The following is a 20,049-nucleotide window of genomic DNA, read 5'->3' on the forward strand; positions in this document are numbered from 1 at the left end:
AAAAAAATCACAAGCTTGTCCAATAAAAGTGGCGTACATTTTGCGCCATATTCCGAAACCCGTAGCGTTCTCATTTTTTGGGATCTATGGCTCAGTGACGGCTTATTTTTTGCGTCTCCAGCTGACGTTTCTAATGCTATCATGCGCAAATGCTACGTTTTGATCGCCTGTTATTGCATTTTACGTAAAACTTGTGGCGACCAAAAAACGTAATTTTGGCGTTTGGAATTTTTTTGCCACTACGCCATTTACCAATCAGAATAATTGATTTTATATTTTGATAGATCGGGCATTTCTGAACGCAGCGATACCAAATATGTGTATATTTAGGTTTTTTTAACCCTTTAATTTCCAATGGGTGTGAAAGGGGGGGTGATTTGAACTTTTAGGGTTTTTTTTTTAATTTTTTAAAACTTTTTTTCCTTTTTTTTAATTTTACTAGTCCCCCTAGGGGGCTTTAGCGATCAGCAATGCGATTGCTCTTATCTATCTGCTGATCACAGCTATACAGCTGTAAACAGCAGATACGGTCACTTCCTGCTTCACTGGCCTCTGGGCCGAGTGAAAACGAAAGTGACTCGTCATTGCTACAGGCGTCATCACATGACCCTGTGCTACCATGGCAACCACCAAAAGTCACGTGATCACTCACGTGACTTCCGGTGGGGACAGTGGTAAGTGAAAATCTTCACCCCGCGGATATACATCTTGCTGCCAGACTTTGGCAGCGAGATGTAAGGGGTTAATGTTATAGGTGGAATGCGATTCCACTCGTAACATGCAGGCACACATGTCAGCTGTTGAAAACAGCTGATATGTGCGCCGATCGCCGCATCCTGCCTGCGGCAGGGGGCGGGGCTTAACGGCACACGATCCATGACGGAAAGATCCGTCAAAGGTCGTGAAGGGGTTAAAGGGTTCTCTACTTTGGACAAAGTTAATCCTCTCACACTTCTGGAAAACCCTGATAATGGCTTCAGACTGTTCTTTGAAGGCAGCCACAAAAATGAGTGAATGTATATTGTACATTGAACTATTCTCAATAGATTTCAACATAGGTTCATTTTTCAACAATACAAAATAAATACAAAATGCAATGTTATTCCTTGGTAACTTACGTTACACAAAAAGAAACGGAAGTTACCAAGTTATAACATTGCATTTTGTATTTATTTTGTATTGTTGAAAAATGAACCTATGTTGAAATCTATTGAGAATAGTGCAATGTACAATATACATTCACTCAGTTTTGTGGCTGCCTTCAAAGAACAGTCTTAAGCCATTACTAACTCAGTTTTTGGCTTGTGAATGTAACGTAAGTTACCATGGAATGACCCAATTGTTTTTTGTGTGATTTATTTATTGTGTTCACTATACGGTAAATCTGACCTGACATTATGATTCCCCAGGTCAGTATAAGTATGTAGATACCAAACATGTATAGTTTTACTTTTATATGAAGTATGAAAAAAAATTCAAAAGGTTTAAGAAAGAAAAAAAAAAGGAATTGCGCCATTTTCCAAGACCCGTAGCGTTCTCATTTTACTGGATCTGGGGCTCAGTGATGGATTATTTTTTTGCGTCTTGAGCTGACATTTTTAATTATTTCATTTTTCGGTATATGCGACATTTTGATAGTCTTTTATTGCATTTTAATGTAATGTTAAGGTGACTAAAAAAACCCCATAATTCTGGGGTTTTGATTTTTTTATCGCTATGTCCTTTACCAATCAGATTAACTGTGGATGGGATTTCTAGAAATCTCCTGCCCGCTGTATTCCCTTTTTCCGCAGTGTAAACTGATACGCAGGGCGACTTTTAAGAGCCGCAGCAGGTCATGTTATGCTTATGCCGAACCCTGATCATAGCATGGGTAGCTGCGGTCTCCGCAGGAAGAAAAACCTCTGGAACGCAGCGTACCTGTTTTGTTGCAATGGGGCCTTAAAGTCCAAGCTAGTAAAATATGAAATTAATCTACCTAAGCTGTAAATGCCACAAAAAAAAAAAGAAAATAAGAATAAAATTGCATTTATTTTTTTCTGGTTGCTACACTTTCCTAAAGAATAACCAAACAACAAACAATAACAACCTGTAATTAAAAAAATATATATAATGACAGTATTTTTCAAATAAGTCGCACTTCCCCTCCCAAAAAAGAAAAAAATTGGGGAAAAAAATGGGGGTGCATCTTATAATCTGAATATATGGAGTGGGGTCACAGGAGGTAGGGTCGCAGATGAAAAAAAGTCGGTGGTGGCACGACATGGTGCAGGCCCGAGGCTGGGAGGAGGGGGTATCACAGCGGTGTGATACATGCACCATTGATCTCCGGTCAGTGAACAAGATGTACTTCAGGATAATGGCTGCAGAAGCAACGCATGCACAGACTGAGATATCAGAGAGCTGAATCTGTGCGTGTGCCGCTTCTGACGCGATGGACTTCAGGAAAATGGCTGAAAGGGCACACTCGCAAATTGAGGTTTCGGCCACTGACCACAAATCAATGGTGCCCGTATGACGCAGCTGCAACACCCCCTTGGGCCCTCAGCATGCTGTGCTGCCGACTTCTTTCAGCTGCGACCCTGTAAGTTATATCTGGATTATAAAACGGACTCGGATTTTAAGACAGACCCCCTTTTTTAATATTAAAATTTTGTATTCCTATTTTCTTATTCTAAATTTGGGGTGCATCTTACAATCCACAAAATCCGATTATTATATATATATATATATATATGTATATATATATATCGTATTTTTCGGACTATAAGACGCACCGGACTATAAGACACACCCTTGTTTTAGAGGAGGAAAAAATAGCAAAAAAATAAAATTAAAGTAAAAGAATGTGGTCTTGACACATTATTTTACTGCTGACAGTGTTATTGAGGTAATAATATCCCCAAATTCTGTCCTCATATCCCCCATTCTGGGTACCTTCCAGGTATATATGGCCCCCATCGTGGAATATGTATGTTCCCCATCATTATATGTGTTATCCTCCAATCTGGTGTGTGTGTGTGCGTGTGTTATTAATATATATATAGTTATATACTGTGTGTGTATATATAGTTATATACTGTGTGTGTATATATAGTTATATACTGTGTGTGTGTATATATAGTTATATACTGTGTGTGTGTGTATATATAGTTATATACTGTGTGTGTGTATATATAGTTATATACTGTGTGTGTGTGTGTGTGTGCGCATATGTATATATATAGTTATATACTGTGTGTGTGTGTGTGTGTGTCTATATATATGAGTTATATACTGTGTGTGTATATATAGAGTTATATACTGTGTGTGTGTGTGTGTATATAAAGAGTTATATACTGTGTGTGTGTGTGTGTGTGTGTGTGTGTGTGTATATAGATATATATATGATCCAACCCAAATCCAGGTGTACAGTAATGCCTTTATATATTATTTATTGCCTTACTTGTACTGTTGTGCTGCTCACCATGCTTCAGTTTGGTCCTAGCATTACAAACAAAGTCTCCCATATCTCAAGGACCTGCAGTGATGTAATGAAGAGGCGGGGCACTGTGCTGCTCTGGGCCACCCCTCTGCATTACACCACTGCAGGTCCTGCTGTTACGAGAGACTTCGTTTCTATAGAGGCAGGAGCATAGTGAAAGTAATGTGAGCCCTCAGCACAGAGACTGCGGCTGTGCTATGAAGGTATGCCGTGCTCTGGCCCGGACACTGCAGTGATCTGCACTTCCCCCGGGCCAGACATGACTGGAGCGGCCCCCTGCTCCTGCCTCCTTCACAGCGGACACACAGTCTCCCCAGCCTCTGTAGTAAGCCGGGGTACTTTGCACATTGCAACATCGCTAGCCGATGCTAGCGATGCCGAGTGCAATATTACCCGCCCCGTCGCAGCTGCAATATCTTGTGATAGCTCCCGTAGCGAACATTATCGCTATGGCAGCATCACATGCACTTACCTGCCCTGCGACGTCGCTCTGGCCGGCGACCCGCCTCTTTCCTAAGGGGGCGGGTCGTGTGGCGTCATAGCGACGTCACACTGCAGGCGGCCAATAGAAGCGGTGGGGCGGAGATGAGCGGGATGTAAACATCCCGCCCACCTTCTCCCTTCCGCATTGCCGGTGGACACCGGGCGCAGGTAAGGAGATGTTTGTCGCTCCTGCGGCTTCACACACAGCGATGTGTGACGCCGCTGGAGCGACAAACAACATCGTACCTGCGGTCGACCCGACATTATGAACATGAACGGCGTGACACAGATCACAGATTTTGGACTGTTTCACGCTCGTTCATCTTCTCTCCTAGGCTTTACACATTGCGACATCGTTACCGGCGCCGGATGTGCGTCACTTTTGATTTGACCCCGACGATATTGCAGTAACGATGTCACAACGTGCAAAGTACCCCTTATACAAGCTGCACACTGACACTGTACACTGCATCAAAGGGTCAGATCTTCAGTACTGTCTCATGAAAAGGTGTAATAGAACATTTATTTATATGTGTGTGTGTGTGTGTGTGTGTGTGTGTGTGTGTGTGTGTGTGTGTGTGTGTGTGTGTGTGTGTGTGTGTGTGTGTGTGTGTGTGTGTGTGTAGGGGTGTACCCACCTTTGTGATATACGGAATATTAAAACATTGTATGTAACCCAGAATAGTATCATTCAATGGAACAGCTTATCATGCAAAACAAAAACACAAGCCCTTATACAGCTACATGGATGGACGGAAAGAACAAAATAACAACAAATGGCTGTTAGAGGAAGGGGTGGCAGGAATTGGCCAAGGCAGGAAGGGTTTAACACCATTATATGATTAAACATTTTAAATAGTTTAATTTAGGAAAAATGAGTCTCACTATAAGCCCCATCTAAATAACATGTCTGCAGGTGTTTGCCGGATACTGAGGGACAAAGCCAAAGGACGAGTGTGAAAAATATTCTGTGTGTCTTGTATAAGGAGAGGAAGGGATCCGCAATGTACAAGCAACACCAAAGTCTTCACCAACCAAAAGGTCTCCACAGACAACTGTCACCTAATCATTCACCAGAGACTGATGACATCACATAGAATGTAGCCTATCCACTCTTAGGAAGCAAATGACCTCAAACAGATTGTAGCTAGAGATGAGCGGACTCGTGGAAGTTCGGTTCAGCAGATTCATCCGGAGTTTAGATAAATACGGTTTGGGACCTGGACTTGACCTAAACTCCAACGGAAATCACTAACTGTGCAGTTCGGGTCTCCGCCCACATACAGTGAGACGTAAACAGAACACTTCTGAGGAAGGGTGGTCAGGATTTTTAATTTTTTTTTTTGTTTGTTTGGTACCCACTACATTTGATCGCGCTCTTGTTACCCACAGAGCGAGCTGTTCAAACACTGCAAGCGGCTCACGCTGGGCTGAACACCAAACGTACCGGAGCTCAGCCATGATCGTGCGAGTGGTTTGTATATGTAAAGGACCTGAACTCCAAACCGAACTCTTTTTTTTTTTTTTTTGTGTAAAGTCTGTCTTTGGTACAAACACCAAATGTCAGATTCTCTAAATGTAGTCTATCCACTCACAGGAGACCAATGACATCATAAAGAATGTAGCCTATCCACTCACATAACACCAAAGACATCATAGACAAAGTAGCCTACCCACTCATAGGAGACCAAAGACATCACAGAGAACATAGCGTAGCCACTCAAAGGAGACTAATGACATCATAAAGAATGTAGCCTATCCACTCACAGAACACCAATGACATCATAGACAATGTAGCCTACCCACTCATAGGAGACCAAAGACATCACAGAGAACATAGCGTAGCCACTCAAAGGAGACTTATGTCATCATAAAGAATGTAGCCTATCCACTCACAGAACACCAATGACATCATAGACAATGTAGCCTACCCACTCATAGCAGTCCAAAGACATCACAGAGAACATAGCGTAGCCATTCAAAGGAGACTAATGACATCATAAAGAATGTAGCCTATCCACTCACAGAACACCAATGACATCATAGACAATGTAGCCTACCCACTCATAGGAGACCAAAGACATCACAGAGAACATAGCGTAGCCACTCAAAGGAGACTAATGACATCGTAGAGAATGTAGCCTATCCACGCACAGGAAACCAATGACATCATAGAGAATGTAACCTATTCACTCACAGGAGACTGATGACATCACAAAGAATTTAACTTATTCACTCATGGGAAATTGAGGACATCACAAAGAATGTAGCCTATCCAGTCACGGGAGACTAATGAAATCACAAGACCGTAGCATATCTACTCATGGGAGACTGATGACATCACAAAGAAGGTAGCCTATCTGTAGCCACGGCAATTACGTCATTACCTTCCTCCATCCCATTTCTGGAGCCTTTATTGGAGATCATACTCACCATTCGCAGTCATTGTGCCATCCGGGTGCGGTTCCAGAGGATAAAATCCATGATGACTACTGAAGCTGTGGCTCAGTTCTTCCACTTGCATTGGGTAGAAGCTTTCTTCTGGGTCACAGAATCTGTGATTTGGCTGGTGACTACTGTCTTGGTGCTCCTGATACGCTGAAGGGATTCTAATCTCACAGCCGTTCCTGTGGAGAGACATCTTGGATATAGGACTGAGGTTAGGAATAGTTATGGGAGCCTGATCCAGGCTGGGGCGCATAGCTGAGTTATTAGTTTCCCTGAGATGGTTATTGGTCCCGGCGGTGTTGGGAGCGTCGTCTTCCCTTCTTTGGTGATGGACCTGAATAGTACTTGACGGCTGGTTATGACTAGTAGTAAAAGTATAAGCTCCCGAGCTTTTATACTGGCTGCTGCCCATATGGATAAAGAGGTTTTTTTCTGAAAATGGCATTTGTTGGCTTCCTCGAGTCAATGACTGATGGTCTCCATCTAGTATGCGGCTACTTCCATCTATCTGTGTAATTATCTCGCTTCTTGTGGCCGCGTTTTCGCTGGTGTTCTTCCTTTGCTCAGTGAAGCCGGTCCCTTCTGGGTAGCTGTAATGATGGCTTTTATCCTCCGCAGACTGGCTATGGGGCTCCATTATGTACTGGCCAGTGATATATTTATCTCTTGTGCCACTAGCCAGAATGCCCTGAAGAGTGTGGAGATCTCCGGTCCTAAACAGACTGGTCGTATCTGCGGTTCCTGGAGCTTTGGCAAAATCCCCAATATGGCTGCTTGACTGGGTATTGCTCGGTGCAGAGTTGGTACCCACATGTGCTCCATCTCCCAGAAACCTCAGACTTGTTTCCTGTACAGAACTTGGCCCGATGAAGCTTTGGCTTCCGTCATTCATAATTCGGCTGAAGTTAATTAAGTCAGAGCCACTCTTGTCTGTTAGAATTCTGCTGCCAACCCGTCTTCCTCTATGACTGTCTACCATAGATTTGCTACCGGACCTTTGAACGAGTCCATCAGTCTCTTTCCAAGAGTCACTACTGTGTTTTGGAAGCCGGTTGTTGATCCCCGTCATGCTGTCAGTCCTGACTATTCCTTGTCTTGAGGGGACACTGGTCTCTTCCCCATAGACAACTTCTCTTGGAGGGTGGGACGTCCACTGATCAGAGGTCTCTGTCCGCTGGTGGGGAGCGGCAATGGTGGAGTTCTCAGGAGGAACCTAGGTAATGGAAAAGGATTATAACTTCAAAACTTTGTTAGGGGCAGAAATATGTAAAATGTTTACAAATTGAGACAGGAACAATATCAGAGTGGAGGGGACAGCAGAACAGAGTATATCAGAGAAGGCGTGAGAAGAAAAGACAAACGGCGGACAGCCATGTCTACGTAGGGCTCAGACCTTGGCGGCGAGAACTCGCAGCGTCTGACTCCAGTGACTCTTCATAACGTCCTGAAGCTGAGACAACATGTCCGCTCTCTCGCTCTCCAACCGCCGAAGGGACCCAGACAGCTCTTGGCAGCGTTCCTCTGAGCGAGACAGTCTGCAAAAGAAAAATAGGGGAGTACATATTTTTTCAATTGAGTTTCATTAAAACGTTTGGCCAGTTTTGGGGGTTTTTGTTACATGCTCTTATGCTTTCTTGCACATTCAGCTTTGATGTAGTCTGTGATTATAAAATCAGGTGAGAGGAGCGCTAAAGGAATGACAAACTCTCCTGCGGGATGGTTAGAGCGAGCTCACTGATGGAGTCTTGGATAACTCATTCCGCTGCCAATAATAGACAATGCAACACACAGAGGCTATAGAAGGCGAAATCCAGACACAAAAAGAGATTTTAGCCCCAAACATATACATTTAGGTAAAACAATAAAATAAATTGTCTCTAAAGGTGAACAACTTCTTTATCTATATAGAAATAGGAGCCTACCCACTAAAGGGTAGAGTTATCAAGTCACCACCTACCTACTGCCGGGTCACTCTCTGTTCCTCAGAATGGGGCTCACAGTGCCCATCTGAATGGAGCTGGGGGTTCAGCAGAAGTATCGATTCATTGTCTGTGGGATTGGAGAGAGCCCAGAGCTCAGTCATCGGCACCAGTCCCTTAAACAATGAATGGAGTGCTTACCATGCACGCTCAGCCCTACATAGTTTGAAAAAAGACCTAGGTCCATCTCGTTAAACCTTCCTCCACCAATTCTACATTTTGTCACCTAGACCCGACAACGTTGTGTACTGAGGAAATCATCCAGCCCTGATATAAAAGCTGTTATAGTATCTGCCATTACTACCTCTTGTGGTCGGCATTCCACAGTCTGACTGCTCTAACTGTAAAGAACCCTTTCCTATTTAGCTGTTGGAATCGCTTTTCTTCCACTCGCAGTGAGTGCCCCCTGGTCCTTAGTATTGTTTTCGGAAGAAATAAGTCATGTGCCAGTTCTTTACATTGACCACACATGTATTTATACGTATAAATGAGATCTCCTCTGAGACGTCTTTTTCTAAGCTAAACATATCTAACTTTTTCAACCTGTCATCATACGGGCGGCCTCCATTCCTCATCATACGGGCGGCCTCCATTCCTTGTAGTAGTCTAGTTACCGCCTTTGAACTGACTCTAACTTCTGAATGTCCTTTTTGAAATGTGGAGCCCAAAACTGGATCCCATATTCCAGATGCGGCCTTACAAGTGACTTTTTGAGGGGTAGCAATACGTTGGGATCCCGGGATCTAATCTCTCTTTTCATGCACCCTAAAGAAGGGAATTTTGTTACTTACCGTAAATTCCTTTTCTTCTAGCTCTTATTGGGAGACCCAGACGATTGGGGTATAGCTACTGCCCTCTGGAGGCCACACAAAGCACTACATTAAAAGTGCAAGGCCCCTCCCCCTCTGGCTATACCCCCCCCCGTGGTATCACGGGTTCTCCAGTTTTAGTGCCAAAGCAAGAAGGAGGAAGCCAATAACTGGTTTAAACAAATTAACTCCGAATAACATCGGAGAACTGAAAAACCGTTCAACATGAACAACATGTGTACCCGCAAACAACAAAAAAACATCCCGAAGGACAACAGGGCGGGTGCTGGGTCTCCCAATAAGAGCTAGAAGAAAAGGAATTTACGGTAAGTAACAAAATTCCCTTCTTCTTCAGCGCTCTATTGGGAGACCCAGACGATTGGGACGTCCAAAAGCTGTCCCTGGGTGGGTAAAGAAATACCTCATGTTAGAGCTGCAAAACAGCCCTCCCCTACGGGGGTGTCACTGCCGCCTGCAGGACTCTTCTACCTAAGCTGGCATCCGCCGAAGCATAGGTATGCACCTGATAATGCTTGGTGAAAGTGTGCAGACTGGACCAGGTAGCTGCCTGGCACACCTGTTGAGCCGAAGCCTGGTGACGTAATGCCCAGGACGCACCCACGGCTCTGGTTGAGTGGGCTTTTAGCCCTGAAGGAACCGGAAGCCCCGCAGAACGGTAGGCCTCTAGAATTGGTTCTTTGATCCATCGAGCCAGGGTGGCTTTAGAAGCCTGCAACCCCTTGCGCGGACCAGCGACAAGGACAAAAAGTGCATCGGCACGGCGCATGGGCGCCGTGCGTGAAATGTAGATTCTGAGTGCTCTCACCAGATCTAGCAAACGTAAGTCCTTTTCATACCGGTGAACCGGATGAGGACAAAACGAAGGCAAGGATATATCCTGATTAAGATGAAAAGAGGATACGACCTTAGGGAGAAACTCCGGAATAGGGCGCAGCACTACCTTGTCCTGGTGGAACACCAGGAAGGGAGCCTTGGATGACAGAGCTGCCAGCTCAGACACTCACCGAAGCGATGTGATCGCAACAAGAAACGCCACTTTCTGTGACAGCCGAGAAAAGGAAACTTCCTTCAGAGGCTCGAAGGGCGGCTTCTGGAGAGCAACTAGTACCCTGTTCAGATCCCATGGATCTAACGGCCGCTTGTACGGGGGCACAATATGACAGACCCCCTGCAGGAACGTGCGCACCTTAGAAAGACGTGCTAGACGCTTCTGAAAAAACACGGATAGTGCCGAAACTTGCCCTTTAAGGGAGCTGAGCGACAAGCCCTTTTCTAACCCCGATTGCAGGAAGGAAAGAAACTTGGGCAATGCAAATGGCCAGGGAGACACTCCCTGAGCAGAGCACCAGGATAAGAAAATCTTCCACGTTCTGTGGTAGATCTTAGCCGAATTCGACTTTCTAGCTTGTCTCATTGTGGCAACGACTCCTTGAGATAATCCTGCAGATGCTAGGATCCAGGACTCAATGGCCACACAGTCAGGTTCAGGGCCGCAGAATTCTGATGGAAAAACGGCCCTTGGGACAGTAAGTCTGGTCGGTCTGGCAGTGACCACGGTCGACCGATCGTGAGATGCCACAGATCCGGATACCACGACCTCCTCGGCCAGTCTGGAGCGACGAGTATGATGCGGCTGCACTCGGATCTGATCTTGCGTAGCACTCTGGGCAAGAGCGCCAGAGGCGGAAACACGTATGGGAGCTGAAACTGCGACCAATCTTGAACCAAGGCGTCTGCCGCCAGAGCTCTTTGATCGCGCGACCTCGCCATGAATGCCGGGACCTTGTTGTTGTGCCGGGATGCCATTAGGTCGACGTCCGGCACTCCCCAGCGGCGACAGATTTCCTGAAACACGTCCGGGTGAAGGGACCATTCCCCTGCGTCCATGCCCTGGCGACTGAGGAAGTCTGCTTCCCAGTTTTCTACGCCTGGGATGTGAACCGCGGATATGGTGGATGCTCTGTCCTCCACCCACATTAGAATGCGCCGGACTTCTTGGAAGGCTTGCCGACTGCGCGTCCCTCCTTGGTGGTTGATGTATGCCACCGCTGTGGAGTTGTCCGATTGGATTCGGATCTGCTTTCCTTCCAGCCACTGTTGGAAGGCCAGTAGAGCAAGATACACTGCTCTGATCTCCAGAACATTGATCTGAAGGGTGGACTCCTGCGGTGTCCACGTCCCCTGAGCCCTGTGGTGGAGAAATACTGCTCCCCACCCTGACAGACTCGCATCTGTCGTGACTACTGCCCAGGATGGGGGCAGGAAGGATCTTCCCTGAGACAATGAGGTGGGAAGGAGCCACCATTGTAGGGAGTCCTTGGCCGTCTGGGAAAGCGAGACTTTCCTGTCCAGGGACGTTGACTTCCCGTCCCATTGGCGGAGAATGTCCCATTGAAGTGGGCGCAGATGAAACTGCGCAAAGGGAACTGCTTCCATGGCTGCCACCATCTTCCCTAGGAAATGCATGAGGCGCCGCAAGGGATGCAACTGGCCCTGCAGAAGAGATTGCACCCCTGTCTGTAGTGACCGCTGCTTGTTCAGCGGAAGCTTCACTATCGCTGCTAGAGTATGAAACTCCATGCCAAGATACGTTAGTGATTGAGTCGGTGATAGGATCGACTTTGGAAAGTTGATGATCCATCCGAAAGACTGTAGGGTCTCCAGCGTAGCATTCAGGCTGTGCTGACATGCCTCTTGAGAGGGAGCTTTGACCAATAAATCGTCTAGGTAAGGGATCACCGAGTGTCCCTGAGAGTGCAAGACTGCTACCACCGCCGCCATGACCTTGGTGAAGACCCGTGGGGCTGTTGCCAGACCAAATGGCAGAGCTACGAACTGAAAATGGTCGTCTCCTATCACAAAACGTAGAAAACGTTGATGTTCTGTAGCAATTGGCACGTGGAGATAAGCATCTTTGATGTCTATTGAGGCAAGGAAGTCTCCTCTGGACATTGAGGCAATGACAGAACGCAGGGTTTCCATCCGGAACTTCCTGGCGTGCACATGTTTGTTGAGCCGTTTTAGGTCCAGAACAGGACGGAACGAGCCGTCCTTTTTTGGAACCACAAAGAGATTGGAGTAAAACCCTTGCCCTTGTTCCTGAGGAGGGACTGGGATCACCACTCCTTCCGCTCTTAGGGAGCCCACCGCCTGCAGCAGAGCATCTGCTCGGTCTGGATGTGGGGAGGTTCTGAAGAACCGAGCTGGAGGACGAGAATTGAACTCGATTCTGTACCCGCGAGACAAAATGTCCGTCACCCACCGGTCTTTGACCTGTGACATCCAAATGCCGGAAAAGCGGGAGAGCCTGCCCCCGACCGGCGATGCGGAGGGAGGGGGCTGGAAGTCATGAGGTAGCCGCTTTGGAAGCGGTACCTCCATTTGCTTTCTTGGGGCGAGTGTGAGCCCGCCACGAATCTGAGTTTCTTTGCGTCCTCTGAGTCCCTTTGTACGAGGTAAATGGTGTCTTGCCCGAACCTCGAAAGGACTGAAACCTCTGCTGCCACTTTTTCTGCTGAGGTTTGGTTGTTCTGGGTTGTGGTAAAGAAGAGTCTTTACCCTTGGACTGCTTAATGATATCAGCCAATGGCTCGCCAAACAGTCTATCTCTAGATAAAGGCAAACTGGTTAAACATTTTTTGGAACCAGCATCTGCTTTCCAGTCCTTTAACCACAAGGCTCTGCGCAAAACTACCGAATTGGCGGACGCCATTGAGGTGCGACTGGTAGATTCTAGGACCGCATTGATAGCGTAAGACGCAAACGCCGACATCTGCGTGGTAAGGTGCGCCACTTGCGGCACTGCTGGATGTATGATAGCATCCACTTTTGCTAAGCCAGCTGAAATAGCCTGGAGTGCCCATACGGCTGCGAATGCCGGAGCAAACGACGCGCCGATAGCTTCATAGACAGATTTTAACCAAAGGTCCATCTGTCTGTCATTGGCATCTTTAAGTGAAGCGCCATCCTCCACTGCAACTATGGACCTAGCTGCGAGTTTGGAAATCGGGGGGTCTACCTTTGGACACTGTGTCCAGCGCTTGACCACCTCAGGGGGGAAAGGGAAACGCGTATCTTTAGATCGTTTAGAGAAACGCCTTTCTGGGTGAGCGTCGTGCTTCTGGATTGATTCTCTGAAGTCAGCGTGATCCAACAAAGCACTCAATTTACGCTTGGGATAAAGGAAACGAAACTTCTCCTGCTCCGCAGCCGCCTCTTCTGCTGAAGGGGCTGGGGGAGAAATATCCAACAGCCTATTGATGGCTGAGATAAGGTCGTTTACCATGGCATCCCCATCAGGGGTATCCAGGTTGAGAGGGGTTCCAGGAATGGATTCCTGATCACTCTCATCAGACACATCACAGGGAGACTGATTGCGCTGAGACCCTGAGCAGTGTGATGACGTCGAGGGTCTTTCCCAGCGAGCTCGCTTAGGGTGGCTGGGGCTATCATCTGACTCATAATCCTCGGCCTGTGAAGCCGGGGACTCCCCTGTGGGCTGGATTAATTCCAAGTGAGGGGGACCTGAGGACAGAGGCCTCGCCGTGCCCAAAGACTGAGCCCCATGCATAGATTGCAAGGTTTCAAGTATTTTTGCCATAGAGACAGACATATTATCAGCAAAAACTGCAAAGTCTGTCCCTGTCACCGGGGCAGGACTTACGGGCGTCTCAGCCTGGGTCACTCTCCCTCCTGACTCCGGCTGGCGAAGCAGCACCGGGTCGGAGCATTGCACACAATGGGGGTCATCGGAGCCTGCTGGTAGATTAGCCCCACATGCAGCATACGCAGTATACACAGCCCTAGCCTTGGCAGCCTTGCGTTTTGAGGATGGCATGTTGTTGCTTCCACAGAGTGATCTGGGAGATGCAGCCAGAAGCGACCTTACAGTGCAAGAAATACAATATCTCTATATCCTACACAGTACACCAATACACCGTGAGGCACTAGAGGGACCAGCACAGAAAAATCGCTTACCGCCCGCTTAAAAAGCGGGTGTGTGGTCGCCAGATAGCCCCTAGTCCAGGTCTCCCAGAGCCTTGCGTCCTTCCTCCAGCCAGACTGCATGTAATGGCTGCCGGCGTCCTGAGAGGGAAGGGGGGCGGGCCCTGGGCGTTCCTGGCCAAGAGCGGGAAGCCTGCTTCCCTCTGTGCCTAGTGTGAGGGCTGGAGCATGTAAATCAGGCTCCAGCCCTCGTCGCTGCTAGCGAACAGCGTCTCTCCCCTACCCTGAATGACAGGGTGGGGGTGGGAACGAATCGGAGCTGCCGGCGTCCTAGGCCCAAAAAGCCGGGGACTCAATTTATAACCGCCGCCGCCGTAAAAGCGCGGACGGCGGATCCCCGGCGCACCACAAGTCACAGCAGCGCCGCCCGGTCCAGAGGGGGTCGGCGCTGCGTTCCCATACACAAACAATCCCCCAGTAATCTGTAGGGACACTAGCTCCAACGTTGCGGTCCCCGGCGCACTACAACACCCAGCCAGCCCGGAGTGTGTCTGTGCCTGCCGGGGACACAGAGTACCTGTATGATGCAGGGCCTGTCCCTGATCGTACTCCTGCTCCGTCTCCATCAGGTTCTAATGGGTCTGTGGATGGAGCCCGGCGTCAGAGCTGAGAGGCCGGCAGGATCCCACTTCCACAGAGCCCTACCAGGGGATGTGGAAGGAAAACAGCATGTCAGGCTCCAGCCCTGTACCAGCAATAGGTACCTCAACCTTACAACACCATCCAGGGGTGAGAAGGGAGCATGCTGGGGACACTATATGTGTCCTCTTTTCTTCCATCCGAAATAGTCAGCAGCTACTGCTGACTAAAATCTGTGGAGCTATGCATGGAATGTCTGACCTCCTTCGCACACAAAGCTAAAACTGGAGAACCCGTGATACCACGGGGGGGGTATAGCCAGAGGGGGAGGGGCCTTGCACTTTTAATGTAGTGCTTTGTGTGGCCTCCAGAGGGCAGTAGCTATACCCCAATCGTCTGGGTCTCCCAATAGAGCGCTGAAGAAATCTTGTTTGCTTTTGCAGCTGCTGCCTGACATTGAGCGCTGCTGCTCAGTTACTTGTTACCTTTTTTATGAATTGTTCAGATCCCAGTGGTCGGATGCTTTAAATAGGACCTCACATGCTAACTTGGGACAAACCCTGTAAGGCTAGTTTCACACTTCCGTTGTTTTGCATCAGTCACAATCCGTCGCCTTGAGGAATTACGGTATCCTGCAAAATATTTTGCAGGAATCCAGTTTTTCCCCATAGACATCTATTAGTGATGGATTGCGACTGATGATGCTGCGTTGCGGTCAGTCGTTTTTTAACTGACCGCCGGGCGGCAGCAACACAGCCTGTAACGTTTTTTTGAGCAGCGCAATCCGTAGGATTTTGCTGCACATGCTCTCTCTGGCTCCCTGCACACCGTAACCAGGATACACATCGGGTAACCAAGCAATGCGCTTTGGTTAGTTACCCGATATTTACAGTGGTTACGTGCGCAGGGAGCCAGCGCTAAGCGGTGTACGCTGGTATCCAAGATAAATATCGGGTAACCAAGCAAAAAGTGCTCTGCTTTTAGTTACCCTGGATACGTGTGCAAGGAAGCCGACACTTCCCCACTCGGCTCCGCCCCCTCCCGCACTCCGCATGTGTACACACACACTCACACTCACTTGTCCCCAGCCTGCAGTCCCCGCGGCACTGACGTCCTCAGCGCCACAGCCCCGTTCGGCTCTGCCCCCTCACGCTCCGCCCCCCTCACACAACGGAGTCCGACAATGATTTCTGTTCTTTGTCATCCGTTGTACAACGCATCAGTCACATGCGTCAAGCAACGCATGTGACTGATGCAAAACAACGGAAATGTGAACCTAGCCTAAGGAGAACCTGTGAGCAGGATTTAGCACTATAAAATAAAGTTGTGTCCGTAATGGAGCTGTGATGCTGATTAAATGGATACCTGCAGTGCAGGAATCTGATCTGTGGTTTTCATCTGATGATGTCTTCAGTGCTTCGGGGTGGAACTTGGGTGGAAGGGTCTTTGTCTTCTCCACCCCTCCGCCTGCCTCTTCTTTCTTCTACCGCTCACTGATTATTCAATGATCTGCCTCCTGTTTGAAATTCTGCACCACTACCAACATTGTGGTGGACGTTGCATGGGCAATCTGATTTTTCGGCCGGTCTACAGTTCTTCAATAAAACGGCGCATGTGCAGAGCCGCCTCACCACCGTGTGGAGCCACCACCGCCTCACCACCGTGCGGAGCCGCCACCGCCCAACCAACACCCCACCTATTGTGTCCTACCCAAAATCCTATAAAATGTAAGCCTGCTTGGGCAGGGCCCTCTTTCCTCTGTACCATTCTGTCTATTGTAACTTGTATATGTATTTTGTATGTAACCCCTTCTCGTGTACAGCACCATGGAATCAATGGTGCTCTATAAATAAATAAATAAAAATAATAATAACAACAACAAGATTTCAGCTCAATAACTTCTTCATTAAGCCGAAATCTCGACCTCTGCATGCGCAGCCATTCTATTGAAGACTACAAACAGTCATTAATAAAATGGAGCTGGAAGTGGCATATGCGCAGACCGAGACTTCAGTCCAATTACCTCCTCATTAAGCTGAAATCTTAATGTGCGCATGTGCAGCCATTGGGACGATTTTATTAAAGACCATGTGCAGTGTGCTTCTACAAACAGTCATCAATAAAATGGAGTCGGGGGTGGCACATGCGCAGATCGAGATTTTCGGCTTAATGAAGAGGTCACTGGGCTGAAATCTCACAGTCTGGGCATGGGCCATTTTATTGAAGACCTGCAGTCGGGCAGTAGAATCGTACTGCGCATGCGCCAGCCACTGTGATGATGGCAGCAGCGGCGCAGAATTTCTCAGAGGAGGCAAGTCAATGAAAAATCAATTAGTGACCTGAGAGGCAGGCAGAGGAGGCAGGCGAAGGAGAGGAGAAGAAGACGAACTTACCCTCAATTCCCGCCCCAATGCGCAGAAAGACGTCTTCAGGTGAAAACTTTAGAGGAAGATAATTCAACATCCACAGATCGGATTCCTTCCCTGCAGGGATCAGTGTAATCAGCAGCACAGCCCCATTATGGCCATCAGTTTACTTTATAGTGCTAAATCCTGCTGACAGGTTCTCTTTAACTCCTTTACAACCACATAAGGTTAAGTTAAGTCATATGGAATGGCACCACACCCTGCAGATGCCAGCTGTCTTACACAGACTGCGCCGATCAGTACCATTTAACCATTCATTTCAGTACCACAGGCATTTAAGTGGTGGAACCCAGGACCCCAGGGCTGCAAAAAAACAATAGATCCAACCAGTGAGCCCCTGTGGTGTAGTCCCCATAAGAGTGACTAAAAAAATAAAGTAAAAAGTCTAGAACATTTGACTCATATGAAAATACCCAAAACAGAAAAAAAATTTAAAAAACACAGATATGGCGATTTTCAGGTTCTGCATCTCCCTAATCGATGCAATAAGAAGCGATCAGAGCGCCGCATGCACCCAAAAATGAACTCAGCTCGGCGTCCAAGAAAATAAAGCCCGACGGAAAAAAATAGTACAAAGACACAGGTCTGAGAAGATGGCGGCACAAAACTAATTATTTAATTCTTGAAAGAAGGGAATTTTGTTACTTACCGTAAATTCCTTTTCTTCTAGCTCTTATTGGGAGACCCAGACGATTGGGTGTATAGCACTGCCTCCGGAGGCCACACAAAGCAATTACACTAAAAAGTGTAAGGCCCCTCCCCTTCTGGCTATACACCCCCCGTGGGATCACGGGCTGCTCAGTTTTAGTGCTAAAGCAAGAAGGAGGAAAGCCAATAACTGGTTTAAACAAATTCTCTCCGAGTAACATCGGAGAACTGAAAACCGTTCAACATGAACAACATGTGTACCCGCAAACAAACCAACAATCCCGAAGGACAACAGGGCGGGTGCTGGGTCTCCCAATAAGAGCTAGAAGAAAAGGAATTTACGGTAAGTAACAAAATTCCCTTCTTCTTCGTCGCTCTATTGGGAGACCCAGACGATTGGGACGTCCAAAAGCTGTCCCTGGGTGGGTAAAGAAATACCTCATGTTAGAGCTGCAAGACAGCCCTCCCCTACGGGGAGGCAACTGCCGCCTGCAGGACTCTTCTACCTAGGCTGGCGTCCGCCGAAGCATAGGTATGCACCTGATAATGTTTGGTGAAAGTGTGCAGACTCGACCAGGTAGCTGCCTGGCACACCTGTTGAGCCGTAGCCTGGTGTCGTAATGCCCAGGATGCACCCACGGCTCTGGTAGAATGGGCCTTCAGCCCTGATGGAACTGGAAGCCCAGCAGAACGGTAGGCTTCAAGAATTGGTTCTTTGATCCATCGAGCCAGGGTGGCTTTAGAAGCCTGCGACCCTTTGCGCTTACCAGCGACAAGGACAAAGAGTGCATCCGAACGGCGCAAGGGCGCCGTGCGGGAAATGTAGATTCTGAGTGCTCTCACCAGATCTAACAAATGTAAATCCTTCTCATACCGATGAACTGCATGAGGACAAAACGAAGGCAAAGAGATATCCTGATTAAGATGAAAAGAGGATACCACCTTCGGGAGAAACTCCTGAATAGGACGCAGCACAACCTTGTCCTGGTGGAAGACCAGGAAGGGAGCCTTGGATGATAGTGCTGCCAGCTCAGACACTCTCCGAAGAGATGTGATCGCTACCAGAAAAGCCACTTTCTGTGATAGTCTAGAAAGTGAAACCTCCTTCAGAGGCTCGAAGGGCGGCTTCTGGAGGGCAACTAGTACCCTGTTCAGATCCCATGGATCTAACGGCCGCTTGTACGGGGGTACGATATGGCAAACCCCCTGTAGGAACGTGCGCACCTTAGGAAGGCGTGCCAAACGCCTCTGAAAAAAGACGGATAGCGCCGAGACCTGACCTTTAAGGGAGCCGAGCGACAAACCTTTTTCTAACCCAGATTGCAGGAGAGAAAGAAAGGTAGGCAATGCAAATGGCCAGGGAGACACTCCCTGAGCAGAGCACCAGGATAAAAATATCCTCCACGTTCTGTGGTAGATCTTAGCGGACGTGGGCTTCCTAGCCTGTCTCATGGTGGCAACGACACCTTGGGACAATCCTGAAGACGTTAGGATCCAGGACTCAATGGCCACACAGTCAGGTTCAGGGCCGCAGAATTCCGATGGAAAAACGGCCCTTGGGACAGTAAGTCTGGTCGGTGTGGGAGTGCCCACGGTTGGCCGACCGTGAGCTGCCACAGATCCGGATACCACGCCCTCCTCGGCCAGTCTGGGGCGACAAGTATGACGCGGCTGCAATCGGATCTGATCTTGCGTAGCACTCTGGGCAAGAGTGCCAGAGGTGGAAACACATAAGGGAGCCGGAACTGCGACCAATCTTGCACTAGGGCGTCTGCCGCCAGCGCTCTTTGATCGCGAGACCGTGCCATGAAGGTTGGGACCTTGTTGTTGTGCCGTGACGCCATTAGGTCACGTCCGGCACCCCCCAGCGGCGACAGATTTCCTGAAACACGTCTGGGTGAAGGGACCATTCCCCTGCGTCCATGCCCTGGCGACTGAGGAAGTCTGCTTCCCAGTTTTCTACGCCGGGGATGTGAACCGCGGATATGGTGGAGACTGTGGCTTCCACCCACATCAGAATCCGCCGGACTTCCAGGAAGGCTTGCCGACTGCGTGTCCCCCCTTGGTGGTTGATGTATGCCACCGCTGTGGAGTTGTCCGACTGAATTCGGATCTGCCTTCCTTCCAGCCACTGCTGGAAGGCTAGTAGGGCAAGATACACTGCTCTG

At 48.3% G+C, this 20,049-nt stretch overlaps 1 protein-coding gene across 4 annotated transcripts in view; it reads right to left on the minus strand.

Annotated features, from left to right (window-relative positions):
- The window catches only part of CNTROB (centrobin, centriole duplication and spindle assembly protein), a 129,665-nt gene that overhangs the window by 33,695 nt on the left and 75,921 nt on the right, over nucleotides 1–20,049 (minus strand). For all 4 annotated transcript variants that reach the window (XM_075346702.1, XM_075346701.1, XM_075346700.1 and 1 more), the window contains 2 exons: nucleotides 7,809–7,950; nucleotides 6,401–7,628 (listed from right to left, as the gene is read on the minus strand). In XM_075346702.1, coding sequence (XP_075202817.1) covers nucleotides 6,401–7,628; nucleotides 7,809–7,950 — 1,370 coding nt within the window. The remainder of the gene's footprint in view (nucleotides 1–6,400; nucleotides 7,629–7,808; nucleotides 7,951–20,049) is intronic.

The sequence above is a fragment of the Anomaloglossus baeobatrachus genome, chromosome 4 (genome assembly GCF_048569485.1).
Source record: "Anomaloglossus baeobatrachus isolate aAnoBae1 chromosome 4, aAnoBae1.hap1, whole genome shotgun sequence".
Taxonomy (NCBI): Eukaryota; Metazoa; Chordata; class Amphibia; order Anura; family Aromobatidae; genus Anomaloglossus; species Anomaloglossus baeobatrachus.